General features: G+C 41.6%; 1 protein-coding gene across 3 annotated transcripts in view; it reads left to right on the forward strand.

Annotated features, from left to right (window-relative positions):
- The window catches only part of ercc8 (excision repair cross-complementation group 8), a 65,911-nt gene that overhangs the window by 22,345 nt on the left and 24,905 nt on the right, over positions 1-18,661 (forward strand). For all 3 annotated transcript variants that reach the window (XM_041195844.1, XM_041195827.1, XM_041195834.1), the window contains 5 exons: positions 5,190-5,291; positions 5,952-6,075; positions 7,444-7,525; positions 9,230-9,298; positions 10,148-10,214. In XM_041195844.1, the coding sequence (XP_041051778.1) occupies positions 5,191-5,291; positions 5,952-6,075; positions 7,444-7,525; positions 9,230-9,298; positions 10,148-10,214 (443 nt within the window). In that variant the 5' untranslated portion in view covers position 5,190. The remainder of the gene's footprint in view (positions 1-5,189; positions 5,292-5,951; positions 6,076-7,443; positions 7,526-9,229; positions 9,299-10,147; positions 10,215-18,661) is intronic.

Consider the following 18,661-nt stretch of genomic DNA (forward strand, 5'->3'; position numbering starts at 1 on the left):
TGCAGCAGGAGAAGAGAAGCCATTGCATGTGAATCTCTGGCTACAATTCTTCAGCTAAGAATGGAACTATGCAAGGGGTGATCCACCCAGCTGGACGTTAGTGGAGAGGTGTTGAACAAGATGATGCTGTGGCTGCAGATCGGGAAGGATGAGGGGGGATAATTTACCATTGTTACAGTCACTTAGAATGTCATTTGTGACTTTGATAAAGGCCATTTCAGTACAGTAGTAGAGGAGGAAATCAAACAGGAAATGGCAGAAATGTTTTGCATGAATTTGGGAGAGATAACACTTTTAAAGATGTTAGATAAAGGGAGGTTAGAGATGGGACAGTAGTTTGCAAGGACAAAGAGATGTTATGGGGTTTTGTTGTGGAAAGGGATGATGATGGAAGAGGGTGGGGAACACTGCCTTAGGAGTGGGAGCTGTTAACATCAGCTAACATGGGAGCCAGGAGTGGAAGTTGAGTGGCCAACAGTTTGGTGGGAATAGGGCCAGGGGAGCAGGAGAGTCTCTCAAACTAGATGAGCAGAGGTCATGAGAGGGGGAAGAGGGCATGAGGGGAGATGGGAGAAAAACTAGATGTGAGTTTAGGAAACCAGGCCCTTAGGAGAAGTTTGGCCCATAGATTGGGGGAAAGGATGAAAGCAGCAGAAGCAGCTGAACAGATAGTCTCAATCATTGTGATACAAAGTAGAGCTCCTTGCACTTGTCTTTGGAGGTGATGCTGGAGGAGACCTTTCATCATTTGACAATATAATAGATTTTCAGCAAGTACAGAGACAGGAAAAGGAGGGCTAGTTGAGAAAAAAAGGGAAAATCTGTGAAGGCAATAGCAATTAAGTTACCAGTGTGTTATGGTGCAAGACAAAAATAAATAGTGATGGGACAGGTGGCGGAACAAGCGATGGGCTGAGAGGCATTTTAAGTGGCAATTGCAGAATCATTATCAATAGCTGCCATCTGAAAAAGAATGGGAGCAATGGTTATGATCTGTGACGATTGAATTTCAATGTAAGAACTCTGGCAAATAGATTTCAGTTTTAGTAATTAAGTCATCCAAATTGGACCTAAAGGATAGATCGGATTGCTTTCTAAATGGTGAAAAGCTAGAATCAGAGGAGGCCCAAAGAGACTTGGGAGACAAGTGCAGATCTACGCGTGTTCCTGGTGCCATCATCAGAAGTTAGTCATTAATTAATCAGATCTAGGGAATAAAGTTTAAAATTAAGTAGCAAGGGATTGTAACACTAAAGGGTTCTGAATTTTTCAGTAAATTAAATTCTGAGATATATAGATATTTAAAGTTAAATAAAAATGTTTAGGTTAACTCCCTATAAAGTAAAGGCAAATTACTGCGGATGCTGAAATTCTGAAATAAAAACAGAAAATGCTGGAAAAACTGAGCAGATCTGGCAGCATTTGTAAAGAGAGAAACACAGTTAACGTCTCAAGTCCATATGACTCTTCTTCAGAGCTAAGATTGAAAGGAGATTTGATAGAGGCGTCCGGAAAGAGTAGATGGGGAGAAACCGTTACCGTTTGCAGAAGGGTCAAGAATGAGAGGAAATCGATTTAAGGTGCGTTATGATCCTGGACTAGATCCCCAAATGTTAGGTATGATCTGATTAGGGACCAATAACTTTTGTTTAAAGTAGACAAAGTTTGAGATTCAAGACTCTTTCTATCAACATCCTGGGGTTACCATTGACCAGAAACTGAACTGAACTAGCCATATAAATGCAATGGCTACAAGAGCAGTTCAGAGGCTAGGAATTCTGCAGAGGGTAACTCACCACCTGACTTCTCAAAGCCTGTCCACCACCTACAAGGCACAAGTCAGGAGTGTGATGGAATACTCTCCACTTATCTAGATGAGTGCAGCTCCAACTACACTCAAGAAGCTTGACACCATTCAGGACAAAGCAGCCCACTTGATTGGCATTTCATCCACCATAGTAAGCATTTACTCCCTCCACCACCAATGCATTGTAGCAGCAGTGTCTACACGATGCACTGCAGCAACTCACCAAGGCTCCTCCAACAGCACCTTCCAAATCCACAACCTGTACCACGTAGAAGGACAAGGGCAGCAGATGCATGGGAACATCACCTGCAAGTTCCCCTCCAAGACACACCATCCTGACTGGGAACTATGTTGCCGTTCCTTCACTGCTGCTGGGTCAAAATCCTGGAACTCCCTAACAGCACGGTGGTTGTTCCTACACCACATGGACTGCAGTGGTTCAAGAAGGCAGCTCACCACAACCTCCTCAAGGGCAATTAGGGATGGGCAATAAATGCTGGCCCAGCCGGTGATGCCCACATCTCGTGAACGAATAAAAAAACGAATGAAGCTACAAGATTCCACTATCTTTGAATAACCAAAAATAAACTTTACTGTACAAGGTCAGAAAGCTAAAACAATTTACAACATCCATTGAAGGTATATAAACAGGCATTTCATAGTACAGAACTTGTACTCCCCCATTATAATTTGATAATTTCTATCCTGATGAGTGCAAGATAAAAAGCTTAGATAGCAATATCTATCTTATACTCAACATTCAGGGTTAATATGAGGTACAGTTGAATTAACAGACAAACTGTGGTCAAACACACCAGACTACACAATAAATGGCGTGACCAAGACAGAATTCATGGATTTCTCAATAACTCACCCAGACATGAGTAAATTCTGTGAGTCAGCCAATCTCATTGAAGCCCTGTCTCTCTCATGAGGAATTCCAATCTTCAACCTTCAAAGATCTTGCCTTGGAATTCTCCAAAATGTCGCCTCAATGACGGTGCACATCACAGGGTTTCAGTCTCATCTCCCGAGATTCTGTTCCCCTGGATTTCCCAGTATGCACTCGAGCACCAACTCACAACCACAACTTCTCTTTAATGTTCTGCTTGGTGCAGCCACTAGTCCAAAGAGGCTTCTGAGTCATCTTCAAATGCCAGGCCTTCTCCTGAGCCCTCTTCGGCCGCCAGGCCTTCTCCTGAGCCCTCTTCGGCCGCCAGGCCTTCTCCTGAGCCCTCTTCGGCCGCCAGGCCTTCTCCTGAGCCCTCTTCGGCCGCCAGGCCTTCTCCTGAGCCCTCTTCGGCCGCCAGGCCTTCTCCTGAGCCCGCTTCGGCCGCCAGGCCTTCTCCTGAGCCCTCTGCTCTTAAAAGTTCTACCAACCACAGCTCTTTTTCTGCTTGGAGCTTCTTTCTCTGCTCCTCTTTCTTCTTTATTGGGACCCCTCCCTGTCCCCTTTGCGGCTTCCCTGTCTGAGGCTCTTGCTTGGGGACCTCTCCCTGTCTCCTGCTGAGGACTTATCTTTGACCCTGATTATGGCACTCAGCTCCCAATCATATTGGGGTTTTTGCACCATTTTCCTTTTGTGCTGGTGCACCAGGCCCCTGTCCTCAGCCTGAACAGCTTCAAATGCTGTACTGCACTTGCGCTGCTTGTTCCCGGTCTGTGCAAGCGCGGAATTCCCAAGGCTTGTCGGGACCTGGAGTTCCCAACCTCCTTTCCACAAGAGGGTAGGTTGGATCTCATAACAGGTGATTGGCAAAAAAAATCAGTGGCGACATGAGGAAAAACTTTCATACGCAGCACATGGTTAGGATTTGGAATGCAGCGCCTGAGAGCGTGGAGACAGATTCAGTCATGGTTTTCAAAAGGGAATTGGATAATTATCTGAAGAGAAAAAAATTGCTGGTGGTACAATCGGGTGAGGAGGAGTCGATTGGCTCCCCTCTTTTCCGTCTCCTCCTTTAACTACAACAGGTTTCGAAAAGAACATACTTGCCACATCAGTGACTGTTTAATTGTTTACGCACTGTGATCATAAAAGAACCAATCAGACAAGTTTTCTTGAGTTTAACAAAGAAAGAGGTTGGCTTTATTATACTTTTAACAATGTAATCTAAGTAAAATGCGTGCGCGTGCATATACACACCCTTGAAGTTCACACATGCACTTCAATAGACTACAGAGTGGAGAAGGATCGATTTGTCGGATAAATAAAAGGGATATACGTTCTGTAATAAAAGCAAAGTACTGCAGATGCTAGAAATCTGAAATAAAAACATTAAATGCTGGAAAAATTCTTCAGAGCTCTGAAGAAGAGTCACATGGACTCGAAACATTAACTCTTTTTCTCTCTCCATAGATGCTGTCAGACCTGAGTTTTTCCAGCATTTCCTGTTTTTATTATACATTCTGTAGTTCGATGACTCGACTGGCATCAGGTTGAATTCAGTTGTCTTGTGACTTTCCTTCAGTAGACAGTAGACAGCAGGCAGCTGATTTGGCTGTTCACCTGGCGTATTTGTGCTGGGTTTAATTCTTTTAAGAAATCTCTGTCTGCAGCAGGGGCCTCTCAGGTTGGTCAGTCAGCAAATAGGGTTCGAAGAAAGGAGGTACCCCACTCGGGTCTTCTCTCATCAGCATCTCAGCTTGGCCTCTTACTTCTGAGAAAGCAGAAGTTCAAACACATGCACAAGGTGGGCCTATCACATACATCACCCAGTAATTCAAACATGGTTGTGACTAGTGTCTTTCCCCTTGTAACTTGATCAGTTCATGTCTGAGAATCCTCTCTCTCAGCCAGTGCCCCATTGTTCAAGTGATTGGTTTTAGCATATTCCCATTGTAGCTAGATGAATTAATGTTTGCTAACCCTCTACTGAATATCCCAGGGCCTTGATGTCTTGCTAATGAAGACACGATATGTGGCTCACTCATATTCTCCTTAGGCCATTGTCCTTGATGGGTTTTTGCAGATGCGGTGTCTCCATCTCAGTGGTTGCAATGTGGAGAGTACAGTGATGCAAATTAGGTAACCATCTCTGATGTAAGCTCAAGTCGTATTTTAGTCTCTGGTTTTAAAAAAGTCTCTGTTCTCAAAAGTTCAGTTCAATTTTCCAACCAGTGGATTAAAAGTCATTATTTGGCATGAAGTATGTTGTGCCATTGGGCCACAGGGAAAAGGCAGTAGTGTAGCACTAGTTGAGTTGCTCTTGCAGAGACCGGGCACAGACCTGATAGTCTGAATGGCCACCTTCCATGCTGTAATCATCTTATGATATAATTTTATTGAATATTTGCATTGTGGATTTTAACTTTTGTCCAATTGTCGAACAGGTACATTGCAATTGATTGTTCTCATTACTCCTATTTACCCTTCAATTAGCATGTTGTCCGGTGGATCAGATGGCGTAATTGCAATATATGATTTGGAGAATGCCACTAAAAGACTGCAGTATACCTGCAAGGCCATCTGTACAGTGGGCAGGTAAGAAAAATCTAATTCACCATTTTGTTAATACTACTATATTTCTGAAGAAAAAAACATTTTGTCAAATCTTTTCATCTTGCACTCATCAGGACAATCACAAGAATACCCATGTCAGAGGAAGCAACAACTTTATACTATATGAGAAAAAAATTATGCTGACAACCAATTTAAGATTCAGTCGGGCTTGCAGTGTGGTGCATTTGCTTGTACTGGAAGCTACAATACTAATACACAGGGACCTGTTCTTTGCAAACAGAACATTTACACACATTGTGTCTGTTTCAGCTAAACAAAATAAGTGATAACTATTCGCTGGTTCTTTCCACGGGGCAATGTCTTGACCAATCAGAATCAAGCTGCCTGGTTTAAATTTCAAATGATGCTTGGCAGTTGAATGTCAGTCACCATTAACTAATGCATTCTCCATGGCAACCCATCTACAAATCAGAATCCACTTGCCAACCAATTGGCACTCTCTTCTCATACAGTGTAAAGTTGTTACTCCCCCTGACATTGGTATTCTTGCGATTGTCCTGATGAGTGCAAGACAAAAAGTTTCAACAAAATGTTGTTTTTCAGCAATCGAATACTACTGTGCTTATCATTTAAAACATAACTGCTGACTTAAAATATTATACGTTTATAATGTTTTTAAAGGTCCCATGGCCACGTTCACAAATATAGTGTGGAGACTGTTCAGTGGTATCCTTGTGACACTGGCATGTTTACATCAAGCTCGTTTGATAAAACTTTGAAAATATGGGACACAAACAGACTACTAGTAAGTACAAATAATTCTCGTAATGGAAGTACATGACTATTGCCTTTATGTTTGCATATAGAAATGTTTTCAAAAAGCTGCCTACATTTTCTATTTGTTTGATTATAAATAATATAAGGACACAGATTAAACATATTTTTATCTTTCACCCTTTCTCTCCTAAAGCCACTAACCCATACTGTTGTATGGTTCGATGGTTGCCAACACCTCAATATCTTATTGGGGTCATGCAGGAATAATAAGGGAGACTATTTGACTTTGAAAGGTATCACTGCTGATCCTGACCTTGTCCACTTCCAGTGTCAACACACAAGGAACCTAGCAAGGTCATTGGATAGTGATCGGGAATGGGAGTTTTGGGTAATTTTTATTTCGTTGTAAATCTCAAGCTTACGTATCATAGAGTCAATGAGGAAGGGCGATTCTTGGAAAAACAATTCAGAAGGGTGATCTTCAATACATGAAAGGAATGGAATTTTTGTCCTTTATGTATTTTACACACAGAAATTTGCAAGCAAAGCCCCTTCAGTGGGTTAGTGAGTAAATATCCTGCCTGATATGGTACTGAATTGTGAAGATCAGTAAGACCTATGTTCTGTGCTAGTTAGTCTCAGGGTGGTGGTGGTAGCTGTGGTGCTATAATTGTTCGAGGAAAGAGAAGAATGAGCTCAATCTAATTTTTCACTGCTACCACGTGACTCCTGCTGGAACCTTCTGCATATTGGATGATGAAAGAGAGGAATGGGGGAAAATGTAGAAATTGTACTGAGTACAAAACAAACAAGCAGTTTGGTTTTCTAGCCCCACGCCATTCCTTGACAAATTAGATAGATAACATGTAATTCTAGGCCTCTGTCTTTATAGCTGATAAGTCATATTGTAACGAATCCATGTAGTTCGATTCCAGTTGGTTGCTTCACTGCCTTGTCTCCAACTTTACACATTTAAGATTGATCAAATAATAAATAAAATTAAACTTCAAATCTAATGGTGAATTGAGTACTGTATAAATCTCTTTTATAGAACTTGAGTTTTGATAAAGGGAGTTCTGTACTTTAGTGCCTGTTCAACACTGAGTTATAAGAGCTGAACACAATGTTGTGTTTCAAAAAGCACTTAAAATTTAAAGTTATACTGAGACTATATTGTAGATAGCAGCATAAATGGTGTTTCTATACAAATGGTGCTTGGTAATGACTTTTAAGATCATGAAGTTAAATTGCAACATTCTTCTAAATTTTCTTTAACACTGACCGCAATCTTGCATTACTTATAATGCAAATGTAATATATTTATGCACAGTCTTTTCCAATATTTTTACTGAATGGATTAAGAATTTAATGAAAGATTAATTCATTTATTTTGCAGCCTGCTGAAGTGTTCAGCTTCGAAGGAACAGTCTATTGTCATCATATGTCACCAGTTGCAACCAAGCACTGCCTGATAGCTGGTTAGTATAATAAAATGTTGGTTGCTGTAGGTGGTCGGTGCACAATGTCAAACCATTATGTAAAAACTTTCCAGTAATGGCTCACTTATTGTGGAAATGCCATAAACCCCCAAACTACAGTGAAAGCCTTGATCTGGAATAGATAAGGAAACAACTGATAAGGGACCAACTATAGTAATTGAAGATTTAACTTGCCAGAAATTGATTTTCTTTTTAATTCATTCACGACATGTGGGCTTCACTGGCTGGGCCAGCATTTATTGCCTATCCTTAGTTACCCTTGAGAAGGTGCTGGTGAGCTGCCTTCTTGAACTGCTGCAGTCCATGTGGTGTAGGTACACCCACAGCACTGTTAGGGAGTTCCAGGGTTTTGACCCAGTGACAGTGAAGGAAAGGTGATATATTTTCAAGTCAGGACAGTGAGTGACTTTGAGGGGAACTTCCAGGTGGTGGTGTTCCCATGTGTCTGCTGCCCTTGTCCTTCTAGATGGTGGCGGTCGTGGGTTTGGAAGATGCTGTCGAAGGAGCCTTGTTGAATTCCTGCAGTGTACCTCGTAGATGGTATGCACTGCTGCTGCTGTGTGTTGGTGGTGGAGGGAGTAAATGTTTGTGGATGTGGTGCCAATCAAGCTGGCTGCTTTGTCCTGGATGGTGTCAAGCTTCTTGAGTGTTGTGGCATTGTGATAATATGTCTACTGATAAGATGGGGAGGATGGGGGGGTAGTGATTTCTAGAGTTAATAGAAGACTGATTTATTGCTTAACAGGCAACAAAGGATGATGACCTTTTGGGCTTAATTGAGTGAGTAATAGAGACAATCATATCTCCAACATATGGGCAAGGCTTTAAGTAACATTGACTGTAATGCAATCACATTTGACATTTAACTGTTGCTGTCTAGTTGTAATTTTTTCCATTAACTAACTGATTTTGTTATAAAGGAAACAGTTGTAAGACACCAGCTTGCAAAAAAAATTGCATAATTCAGCAACAGAAAGCAGAGCTGCACTTAAAAGATTCTCTTATTTTGCACAGTCTGACACTGATGCTGCATCTGTGCACGTGAAGGAAGTGCTCTCCCTAGTGTTGTGGCACAAATTAATGTAACCATGTTCCTAAACGTGCATCCTCGTGTGAAACATTTCCTTAAGATGAAGACGATTCCAGGTTTGATTCATCAGTTTCAGTTGAGTTAGTCTATCTCAGCCAGGTGCTGATAACAGCATTTAATTGGCCTGATGTCCCCAGGCTGATTAAGAGAAAAAAGATTGGTTCCATTCCACATCACTGGTGTTTCTGACAGTTTGTGTGTAGGCGTAGGAAGGGCACCAACCTCTAACACTTATGTTCCAGACTGGTGAGTAAGGGCAGGCTAGTTGGGCGAAGGACTGAAGGTTGCTGGTGCCCTTCAAACCATGAACAAGTACGAATCGTTCAAACAGAAGCTTCAAGTGTAAAGGAGGTGTTTTCATGCATTTTACTACCGAGTCTATATAATTGAAAGCTCTATCTGTTTGGAGATGTATAACAGAATAAAAAAGTTGCTTTTATGCTAAGGAAGAAATTCAAAAATTTAAAGTGTTTTAAAACAGTTTAAATGTGTCTGACTACTAGTAGACATTTGGCCTTGGTATAGTATGTAACATTAGTAAAAATGTGATTATTTTCTTTTAAAGAAACAGCTCAATGTTGTCTTTGTTTCAGTTGGTACCAAGAATCCTAAAGTACAGCTTTGTGATCTTAAGTCTGGATCCTGCACCCACATTCTGCAGGGTAAGTGTGCATAGGAAGACTAAACAGTGCTAAAACAAAGCTACTTTACAAAGCTACTTTACAAAGCTACTTTACAAAGCTACTTTACAAAGCTACTTTACAAAGCTACTTTACAAAGCTACTTTACAAAGCTACTTTACAAAGCTACTTTACAAAGCTACTTTACAAAGCTACTTTAGAGCGAATGAAAGCTACAACCGTTGGCAATGGAACAGTATGTGTGGTGTCAATGTGTTTAAATAATGCAAAATGTCTGCAAGACATGCCAAGAACAACAAAAGCCCATAAGTAAGGGTAACTATTATGCTAAATACTTGCAATTATATATTATTTACCTCGGGGCAGAACTATTTTAGTGTATGCATCTGTTGTTAAGTAGTAGCATTGAAAATTGAAACACTACCCTTTATAAAATCTGGTTTCTGTAAGGGAACAGATGTAAAATGCTTAATGTCATAGCCTGAAAAGTAAACATATTACCAGCTTTAAATGCAACAAAAATCAAAACCTAATGGGAGGCAGTATAAATTGAGCCCTATGGTTGAAAGCCATGTTTCTATTTATGTAGAATCTACTCAAGCTATTAGAATTTTTAAAAATAATATAAAGTTTAAGTAAAGATACTCCACTGACATTCTGTTATATGTTAAAATTGTAAAAGTGGCTGATGGTAAAATTGGTGAAATATCAAAAAATCACTAGTTCTCAATTAAATGGCTAGACCCAATGCCTTATTTATTTACTAGGTGCCTACTCTTAATAAATGTCTATACATTAATCACCCATGCATACTTCCTAATTTTTTTTTAAACTTTCCCCCACCACCCCCCCCCCCTCCCCCAACCATAGGCCACAGAGAAGAGGTATTGTCAGTGAAATGGTCACCACGCCATGAACACATCCTGGTAACAGCGAGGTAGTTTGTCTATTTTTAATTAAACATCTATTTTTGATCCAGTGTACAAATGCATCTCTGGTATTTTCACAGAATTACAGGATTGTTAGTGTGCTGAAGGAGGCCTTTCAGCCCATCATGCCTGCACTAGCTCTCCAAATAAGCATTATGACTTTGTGCCATTCTCCTGCCTTTTCCCTATAACCTTGCACATTGTTTCTATTTAAATAATCATCTAATGCCCCCTTCAATGCCTTGATTGAGCTTGCGTCCGCCACTCTTCTAGGCAGTGCATTCCAGACTCAAACCACTCGCTGTGTGAAAAAGTTCTTTCTCACATCACATTTGTTTCTTTTGCAAATCACTTTAAATCTGTAACCTCTCATTCTCTATCTTTTTATGAGCAGGAACATCTCCCTATCTCCTCTATCCAGTCCCCCTCATGATTTTGAACACCTTTATCAAATCTCCTCTTAGCCTTCTCTCCAAGGAGAACAGCCACAGCCTCTCCAATCTATCATCATAACTGAAGTTTCTCATCCCTGGAACCATTCTTGTAAACCTCTTCTTCACTCTCCAATGCGTTCACATCTTTCCTATAGTGTGGCACCCAGAACTGTACGCAGTACTCTAGATGAGGTCTAACTAGTGTCTTGTATAAGCTCAGCATAGCCTCTCTCCTATTGTACTCAATGCCCCTATTAATCAAGCCCAGGATACTGTATGCTTTATTAACTGCTCTTTCCTCCTGTCCTGCCATCTTCAATGATCTATACACATATACACCCTCTGTTTCTGCATCCCCTTAAGAATTGTACCCCGTATTTTATATTGTCTCTCCCTATTCTTCCTACCCAATTGCATCACCTCACACTTCTCTGCATTGAACTTCATCTGCCAGCTATCTGCCCACTCCACCAACTTGTCTATGTCCTTTTGAAGTAATGTACTGTCCTCCTCTCAGTTTACAATACTCCCGTATTTCATATCATCCACAAACTTTGAAATTGTCCACTGCACACCAAGTTCTGGATCATTTAATATATATCAGGAAAAGCAAGGGTCCCAATACCAACCCCGGACGGAGTTCCACTACAAACCTTCCTCCAGCCTGAAAAATATCCATCTACCATTATCCTATGTTTCCTATTACTCAGTCAATTTTGTATCCACGTTGCTACTGTCCCTTTTATTCCATGAGCTGTAACTTTTCTCTCAGGTCTGTTGTGTGGCATTGTATCAAGTGCCTTTTGAAAGTCCTTGTGCACCACATCAACAGCATTAACTTTATCAACCCTCTCTGTTACCACTTCAAAAAACTCCAGCAAGTTAGTTAAATGCGATTTCCCCTTTAGAAACCCATGCTGGCTCTTCCTAATCGACCCATATTTTTCTATGTAACAACTAATTCTATCCTCAATGATTGTTTCTAGAAGCTTCCCCACCACTGAAGTTAAATTGACTGATCTGTAATTGGAAATTCCTTAACGGCATCGCAAATACGTTCTCAAATGCCATGAATTCGTACTTTCTTACCAACTTCCTCTGGCAAGTTCCTCCATCGCCTTGTCTCCTGAAGATATAAGATGTAATTTTAAGTGTGCAGTAATGTAAAATGAGTGATAGGGAATTAGCCTATACATCTCTTCCAATTTTTAGCTTCATCGAAGCCAGTGAAAATAAGAATTGGGAGAGATGTAAAATGGGCTTCCCAATAACTATCACTTGTTTTTCACTATTGCACAAAGTCAAAATTAGCCTTCCTTATGTCTCACATATGTCAAGCACCTTCTGATATCTTGCCTACTTGCTTCTTGATGATGAATGTAAGCCAACATTTTCATTGTGAAGGCGTCAGAGCCAAACGCCATCCTGTCCTCAACTAATATTCACAATGATGCACTGTTTGCTTATTGAGAATTAGGCGGAGGAGCTCTGGCCATTTGTGGCAACAGTCATCAACCTTCCACCATTTTGGCTGACATTGGTTAACTCACCACAACCTAAGAATTACACCTGGGACCTTCCTAGAAAGAGAAAGAACTTGCATTTATTTTGTATCTTTCATGACTTCTGGCTGTCCTAAAGCTTTTCACAGCCAATGAAGTAGTTTTGAAGTGTAAAAACAAAATACTGCGGATGCTGGAAATCTAAAACAAAAACAAAAAATGCTGCAAAAACTCAGCAGGTCTGACAGCATGTGTGGCGAGAAAGACAGAGTTAATGTTTTGGGTTGGTAAGACTTCTTCAGAACTGAAGGGAAGTAGAAATGTGAAATATATACTGTTTAATGGGGTGGGGAATGTGGAACAGGTGAAGCTGGATAGAAGGCCAGCGATAGTTGGTGGCAAAGAGATTGTGAAAGGTGTCATAAACAAAAGGTCAAAGGGTTGTTAATAGTGGTGGTTCTGGCTAAAAGAGGTGTTAATGGTGACATTGAGAGTGGAAAGCAGAATGTAACAATGGCCGGACCAGGGTAAGCACTCTGGAAAGTGACAGATGGCCCGAGTGGGGGTGGGGTGGAGGGATGGGACGGTGGTGGGAAAAAAGATGGAAAAGGCTAAAAGCTGGGGATAAAACAATGAATAAAATGGAAATAAATTTTAAAAATAATAATGAAAATAAGTAGGAAAAAATTATTTAATAAAGAAATAAAAATGTAAAAATAAAAATGAATAAGAAAAAAGGGAGGGGATCAGAAAGGGATGGGGATGGAGGAGAGAGTTCATGGTCTAAAGTTGTTGAACTCAATGTTAAGTCCACAGGCTGTAAAGAGCCGAATTGGAAGATGAGGCGCTGTTCCTCCAGTTTGCATTGAGCTTCACTGGAACATGGGAGGTATAAATTGAGCCCTATGGCTGAAAGCCATGTTTCTATTTGTGTAGAATCTACTCAAACTATTAGAAATTTAAAAAATAATATAATCTGCAACTGCATGGGAAGGTGCCGTTGGAGGGGGTTGAGGTGTTGGGGGTGATGAAGGAGTGGACCAGGGTGTCCCAGAGGAAATGGTCCCTGCAGAATGCTGACGTTGGTGGGGGGTGAAGGGAAGATGTGTTTGGTGGTGGCATTGTTGGTGGAGAATGATCCTTTGAATGCGTAGGCTGGTGGGGTGAAAAGTGAGGACAAGGGGTTCCTATCATGGTTCTGGGAGGTAGAGGAAGGTGTGAGGCCAGAGGCACGGGAGATGGGTTAGACACAGTTGAGGGCCCTGTCAACCACCATGGGTGGGAAACCTCGGTTAAGGAAGAAGGAAGACATGTCAGAAGCACTGTTTTGGAAAGTGGCATCAACGGAACAGATGCGACGGAGGCGAAGGAACTGAGAGAATGCCTCCTGTAAGGACTCCATCCCAGAGTGTGAGGAGCTGTAGTCAAGGTAGCTTTGGGAGTCAGCGGGCTTGTAATGAATATTGGTGGAAAGTCTATCGCCAGAAATTGAGACAGAGAGGTCAAGGAAGGGAAGTTGCGGGGATGGACCATTTGAAAGTGATGGAGGGATAGAAATTGGAAGCAAATTTGATGCATACTTCCAGGCCCAGACGAGAGCATGAAGTGACACCGATGTACCGAATAAAGAGTTTTGGGAGGGGGCCTGAGTAGGACTGAAACAAGGAATGTTCCACATATGCCATAAAGAGACAGGCATAACTGAGGCCCATGCGGGTACCCATAGCCATACCTTTTATTTGAAGGAAGTGAGACGAGTTTAAGAAGAAATTGTTCAGTGAGAGAACAAATTCAGCCAGACGGAGGAGAGTGGTGGCGGATGGAGATTGTTCGGGCCACTGTTCAAGGAAGAAACAGTGACCCTCAGACCCGCATGGGCCCCAGTTATGCCTGTCTCTTTATGGGGTATGTGGACTTTTTCCAGTCCTACTTAGGCCCCTTCCCACAACTCTTTATTTGGTACATCAGTGACTGTTTCGGTGCCGCTTCATGTTCTCGTCTGGGCCTGGGAAAATGTATCAATTTTGCTTCCAATTTCCATCTCACCTTCACTTTCAAATGGTCCATCTCCGAAACTCCCCTTCCCTTCCTTGACCTCTCTGTCTCTATTTCTGGTGATAGACTGTCCACCAATATTCATTACAAGCCTGCCGGTTCCCAAAGCTACCTCGGCTACAGCTCCTCACACAGAGGTGTCTCTTCCTCTACATTGGAGAGACCAAATGCAGACTGGGTGATCACTTTGTGGAACACCTCTGGTCTGTCCGCAAGCATGACCCAGACCTTCCTGTCGCTTGCCATTTCAGCACACCGTCCTCCTCTCAGACCCACCATCCTGCTCTCATACCCACATCTTCCTGTAAGGATTCCATCCAATTCCTTCAGTTCCTCCGCCTCCGTCGCATCTGCTCTGATGATGCCACCTTCCAAAACAGTTCCTCTGACAGGTCTTCTTTCTTCCTTAACCGAGGTTTCCATCCCATTGTGGTTGACAGGGCCCGCAACTGTGTCTGACCCATCTCCCGCGCCTCTGGCCTCACACCTTCCTCTCCCTCCCAGAACCATGATAGGGTCCCCCTTATCCTCACTTTTCACCCAGCAGCCTACGCATTCAACACCTCCGGTCGGTCCGCAAGCATGACCCAGACCTTCCTGTCGCTTGCCATTTCAGCACACCATCCTGCTCTCATACCCACCATCCTGCTCTCATACCCACTTGTACATCCTTGGCCTGCTGCATTGTTCCAGTGAAGCTCAACGCAGACTGGAGGAACAGCACCTTATCTTCCAATTAGGCACTTTACAGCCTACCGGACTTAAACATTGAGTTCAACAACTTCAGATCATGAACACACTCCTCCATCCCCACCCCTTTCTGATCCCCACCCCCTTTTTCCTTATTCATTTTTATTTTTAAATTTTTATTTCCTACTTATTTTCATTATTTAAAAAAAGATTATTTCTATTTTATTCATTGTTTTATCCCCAGCTTTAGCGTTTTCGATCTTATTTTCCCACCACCGTCGGCTCCCCCCACCCCACCCACCCCCACTAGGGCCATCCGTCACTTTCCATAGTGCTTACCCTGATCCTGCCATTATCACATTCTGCTTTCCACTCTTAATGTCACCATTAGCACCTCCTTTAACCACACCACCATTAACAACCCTTTGACCTTTTGTTTATGACACCTTTCGCAATCTCCCCTTTGCCTCCACCTATTGCTGGCATTCTATCCAGCTTCACCTGTTACGCCCCCCCTTAAACATATATATAACATATATTTTACCACATTTCTACTCTTCGGCTCTAAAGAAGAGTCATATGAACTCGAAACATTAGCTCTGTCTTTCACTCCACACATGCTGTCAGACCCACTGAGTTTTTCCAGTATTTTTTGTGTTTGTGTACTTTTGAAGTTATTGGTTAATTGCTAAGTGTTGGCCAGGATACCAAGAGAACTTAATTGGGAGACGATTTAATAGTCATTGAGTATATTGATTACTGAAGTTGAAAGATTCTTGGACACAAAAGGAATCAAGGGATGTGGAAATAGGCTGGGAAAGTGGAGTTGAAGTAGAAGAATAGCCATGTTCTTACTGAATGGCAGTACACGAGGGGCTGTGTGGCCTACTGCTGCTCCTATTTGTTATGTTCTTCAGGCTCCTCTGCTAGTCTGTGCTATTCGGCTATTCATTGCAAATCTGTATGAGTTTTAGAATGAGACAGTGTTTTGCTGAAAAGATGTTAACCTCCTGCCTGATCTTCTCTAATACAAGGCAACTGTTATGAAACTGCCACTATGGGGGTAAGCATGAGCCTTTGAAATGCTCATGAAAAACACCTCTTGAGGCACCAGCCGAAACATCAATATTGTCTCATTTACCTTCCAGCACTGCCTCTACGGTCAGCTCTGGTACGAGTAGCAGCATTATAAAGTTGATGCGCAATTAGATTATTACGCCAACAGTGTTTAGACTGACCTAATTGTTCAGTGGCTAAATGTACCAACTAATGTAACCTTGATCCTATATAAATTTCCCTCCATTTATTTGCACAAGAATAATTTGCTGTATTTCAATCCTTCTCCATAATTGGTGCAAGTCTGTCTGAAGATAAGAGGGTAATTCTCACCTTCACCCATGGGTGCTAAATAGATGGAGTGGAGCGCCTGTCAATTTTAGATCTGGAATTTTGACCTGCTATGCCAGTTTACCGTACAGGCTATGAAGATGAAAAATTCCCTTGATCACCTTTCTACTACTAACTTTTCCACATAGTCTTCTGTCATTAACAAATACTTGTTCAATATCATCCATAAATATTCTGAGCATGAGGGATCCCAGAATAATTCATTTTTTCTCTAGGACGAGCATTTCCAGTTCTCAGCACTCTCGTTCATACAAACAATTCACTATCCATTCTTGAGTTTTAACCTTCTCTAATAATCTCACATTAACAACTTTGGCAAACACCATTTTCAAATCCAACTGCACCTACCGATTTATCCTCATCTTTTGGCTTACTGTTCATAACCTTGGTGTTATATCTGACCCTAAGCTTCCTGCTACACCTCCACACCAACACCAAGATCGCTTAACACCTCTGTAACATCACCCAACTTCATCCCTGTTTTAGTTTATCTGTTGCTGAATCCCTCTTCCCTGCCTTTGTTACATTTCAACTCAAGTATTCAAAGACTCCTGGCCTGTTTCCCACGTTCTACCCTCCGCAATCATTCAAAATTCTGCTGCTCATAACCTTATTCCCACCAAGTCCCATTCGCTCGTCTCATTTTGCTCAAGGACCTACATTGTTTCCCAGTCAAGCAATGCTTTGATTTTAAAATTCTCATCCTTGTTTTCAAATCATTTCATGGCCTTGCTCCTCCCTATCTCTAATCTCCTTCAGCCCTAAAACCCCCTAAACCTCTGCACTCTACAAATTCTGGCCTATTGAACATTCCTGATTTTAATAGCTCCACTGTTGACTGAGGGCCTAGGCAGCTGTAGACACAAGGTTTGGAACTTCCTCCCTATATCTCTCCACTTCTCTTCCTCTCTTTCCTTTAGTTACACCTTAAAACCTACCTTTTTGATGAAGCCTTTGGTCATCCAATTTGTTATCTCCTTATGAGGCTCAATGTCCAATTTTATCCCATAATGCTCTTGCAGGATGTTCTATTATGTTAAAGGTGCTATAAATGCAAAGAAATCAAGTAGGTTTGTAAAGGGTGACATATCACTTACATATTAAGAAGCAGTTATTATAGTTTTATATATGCCCTCCAGCTGTTCATTTGCACCTGTAGCCTGGGCTGAGAGGTTTTTCCACTGAGTATTAAGTTAATGGAGTTGTAATTACCTGTTTTTTTCCCCCTTCAGTCCTTATTTGAATGTATTTATTTGCATCAGGTTTCACATGATGGTGATAAGGAATGACAGCCCAAGCTATTTTTTGCCTTTCTGTAACATGAATGACATCATTAATAGAGCTCTATCAGCAGCCTGAGATCCACTTACTCGGTGTGGACTGGGGGTTGAACCTTGGATCTCCTGGTTTGTAGGGCTCCGCAACGCACTGCTTAAAGCAGCTTAGTCGCAGGAGACGTGGTTGCCTGAATTTTTAAGCCTTTTTTTTTTAAATGTCGGGAACCTTGTTTTCTTGCTTTAACCATAAATTACCAACGTGGAATATTTTCCCAAGCTTTCTGAAATTCCATGTATACAGTATCAATTGTTTTTTCTGTTCATCATAGCTAATAATGTCTTGGAAGAGGAACTCTGCGGCTTACTCTTGTTCCTTTGTTCCCAAAAATCTTGACCAGGTTAAACACTGCCTTTATCCTAACTCTTTCAATAAGTTATATTTTTCAAAGTAAATAGTAAATTTTCAGTGTACATATGGCCCTCGACATTTGGTCACCTTGCAAGCTTGACGCAGGAATAGTGTATCCTGTGTGAGGTTGGCTATCCTCATAGATTATCGTTTGTTGTGCATTGTACAAACTCACATAGGCTACCACTTTCGGACCTGAAAAGTGCCCAGTCCACTTCAAATTACCCTAGAAAGACAAAGTATCTCAAAAATTTGAACTACAGGTTAAGCAAGCCACTTCATGCTGCTGGTATGCAGTGGCAACATGAGTGGTATTTTTCACTCGCAGGATGCTGCTGCCAGTCCAAAAGACATTCTGCAATTCACATAATTGAGAAATATTGTGTATAATTTTCACTACTGGTGTGATGCCAGGTACATAGGCTGTACATCCCAATGATTGGCTGATTGAATCAAACAGCAATGTTCCTTCAGTTTCTCGTAATCATACTCAACCACCCTGCACTTGCAAAGTCTAAAAGAAAATGTCTTTTGTTAGGTTTGATTTCACAATTGGGCAACACTTGCTGAACAATCTTGATTGTGCTAATAGTTGCACTAACAACCAATTTAATATAATCAATCAAGCTTGTGGCTCATTTATGTTTGTTAGAAGTGACATACATTCACATGCAGGACCGC

This window comes from Carcharodon carcharias, chromosome 1 (assembly GCF_017639515.1).
Source record: "Carcharodon carcharias isolate sCarCar2 chromosome 1, sCarCar2.pri, whole genome shotgun sequence".
NCBI lineage: Eukaryota > Metazoa > Chordata > Chondrichthyes > Lamniformes > Lamnidae > Carcharodon > Carcharodon carcharias.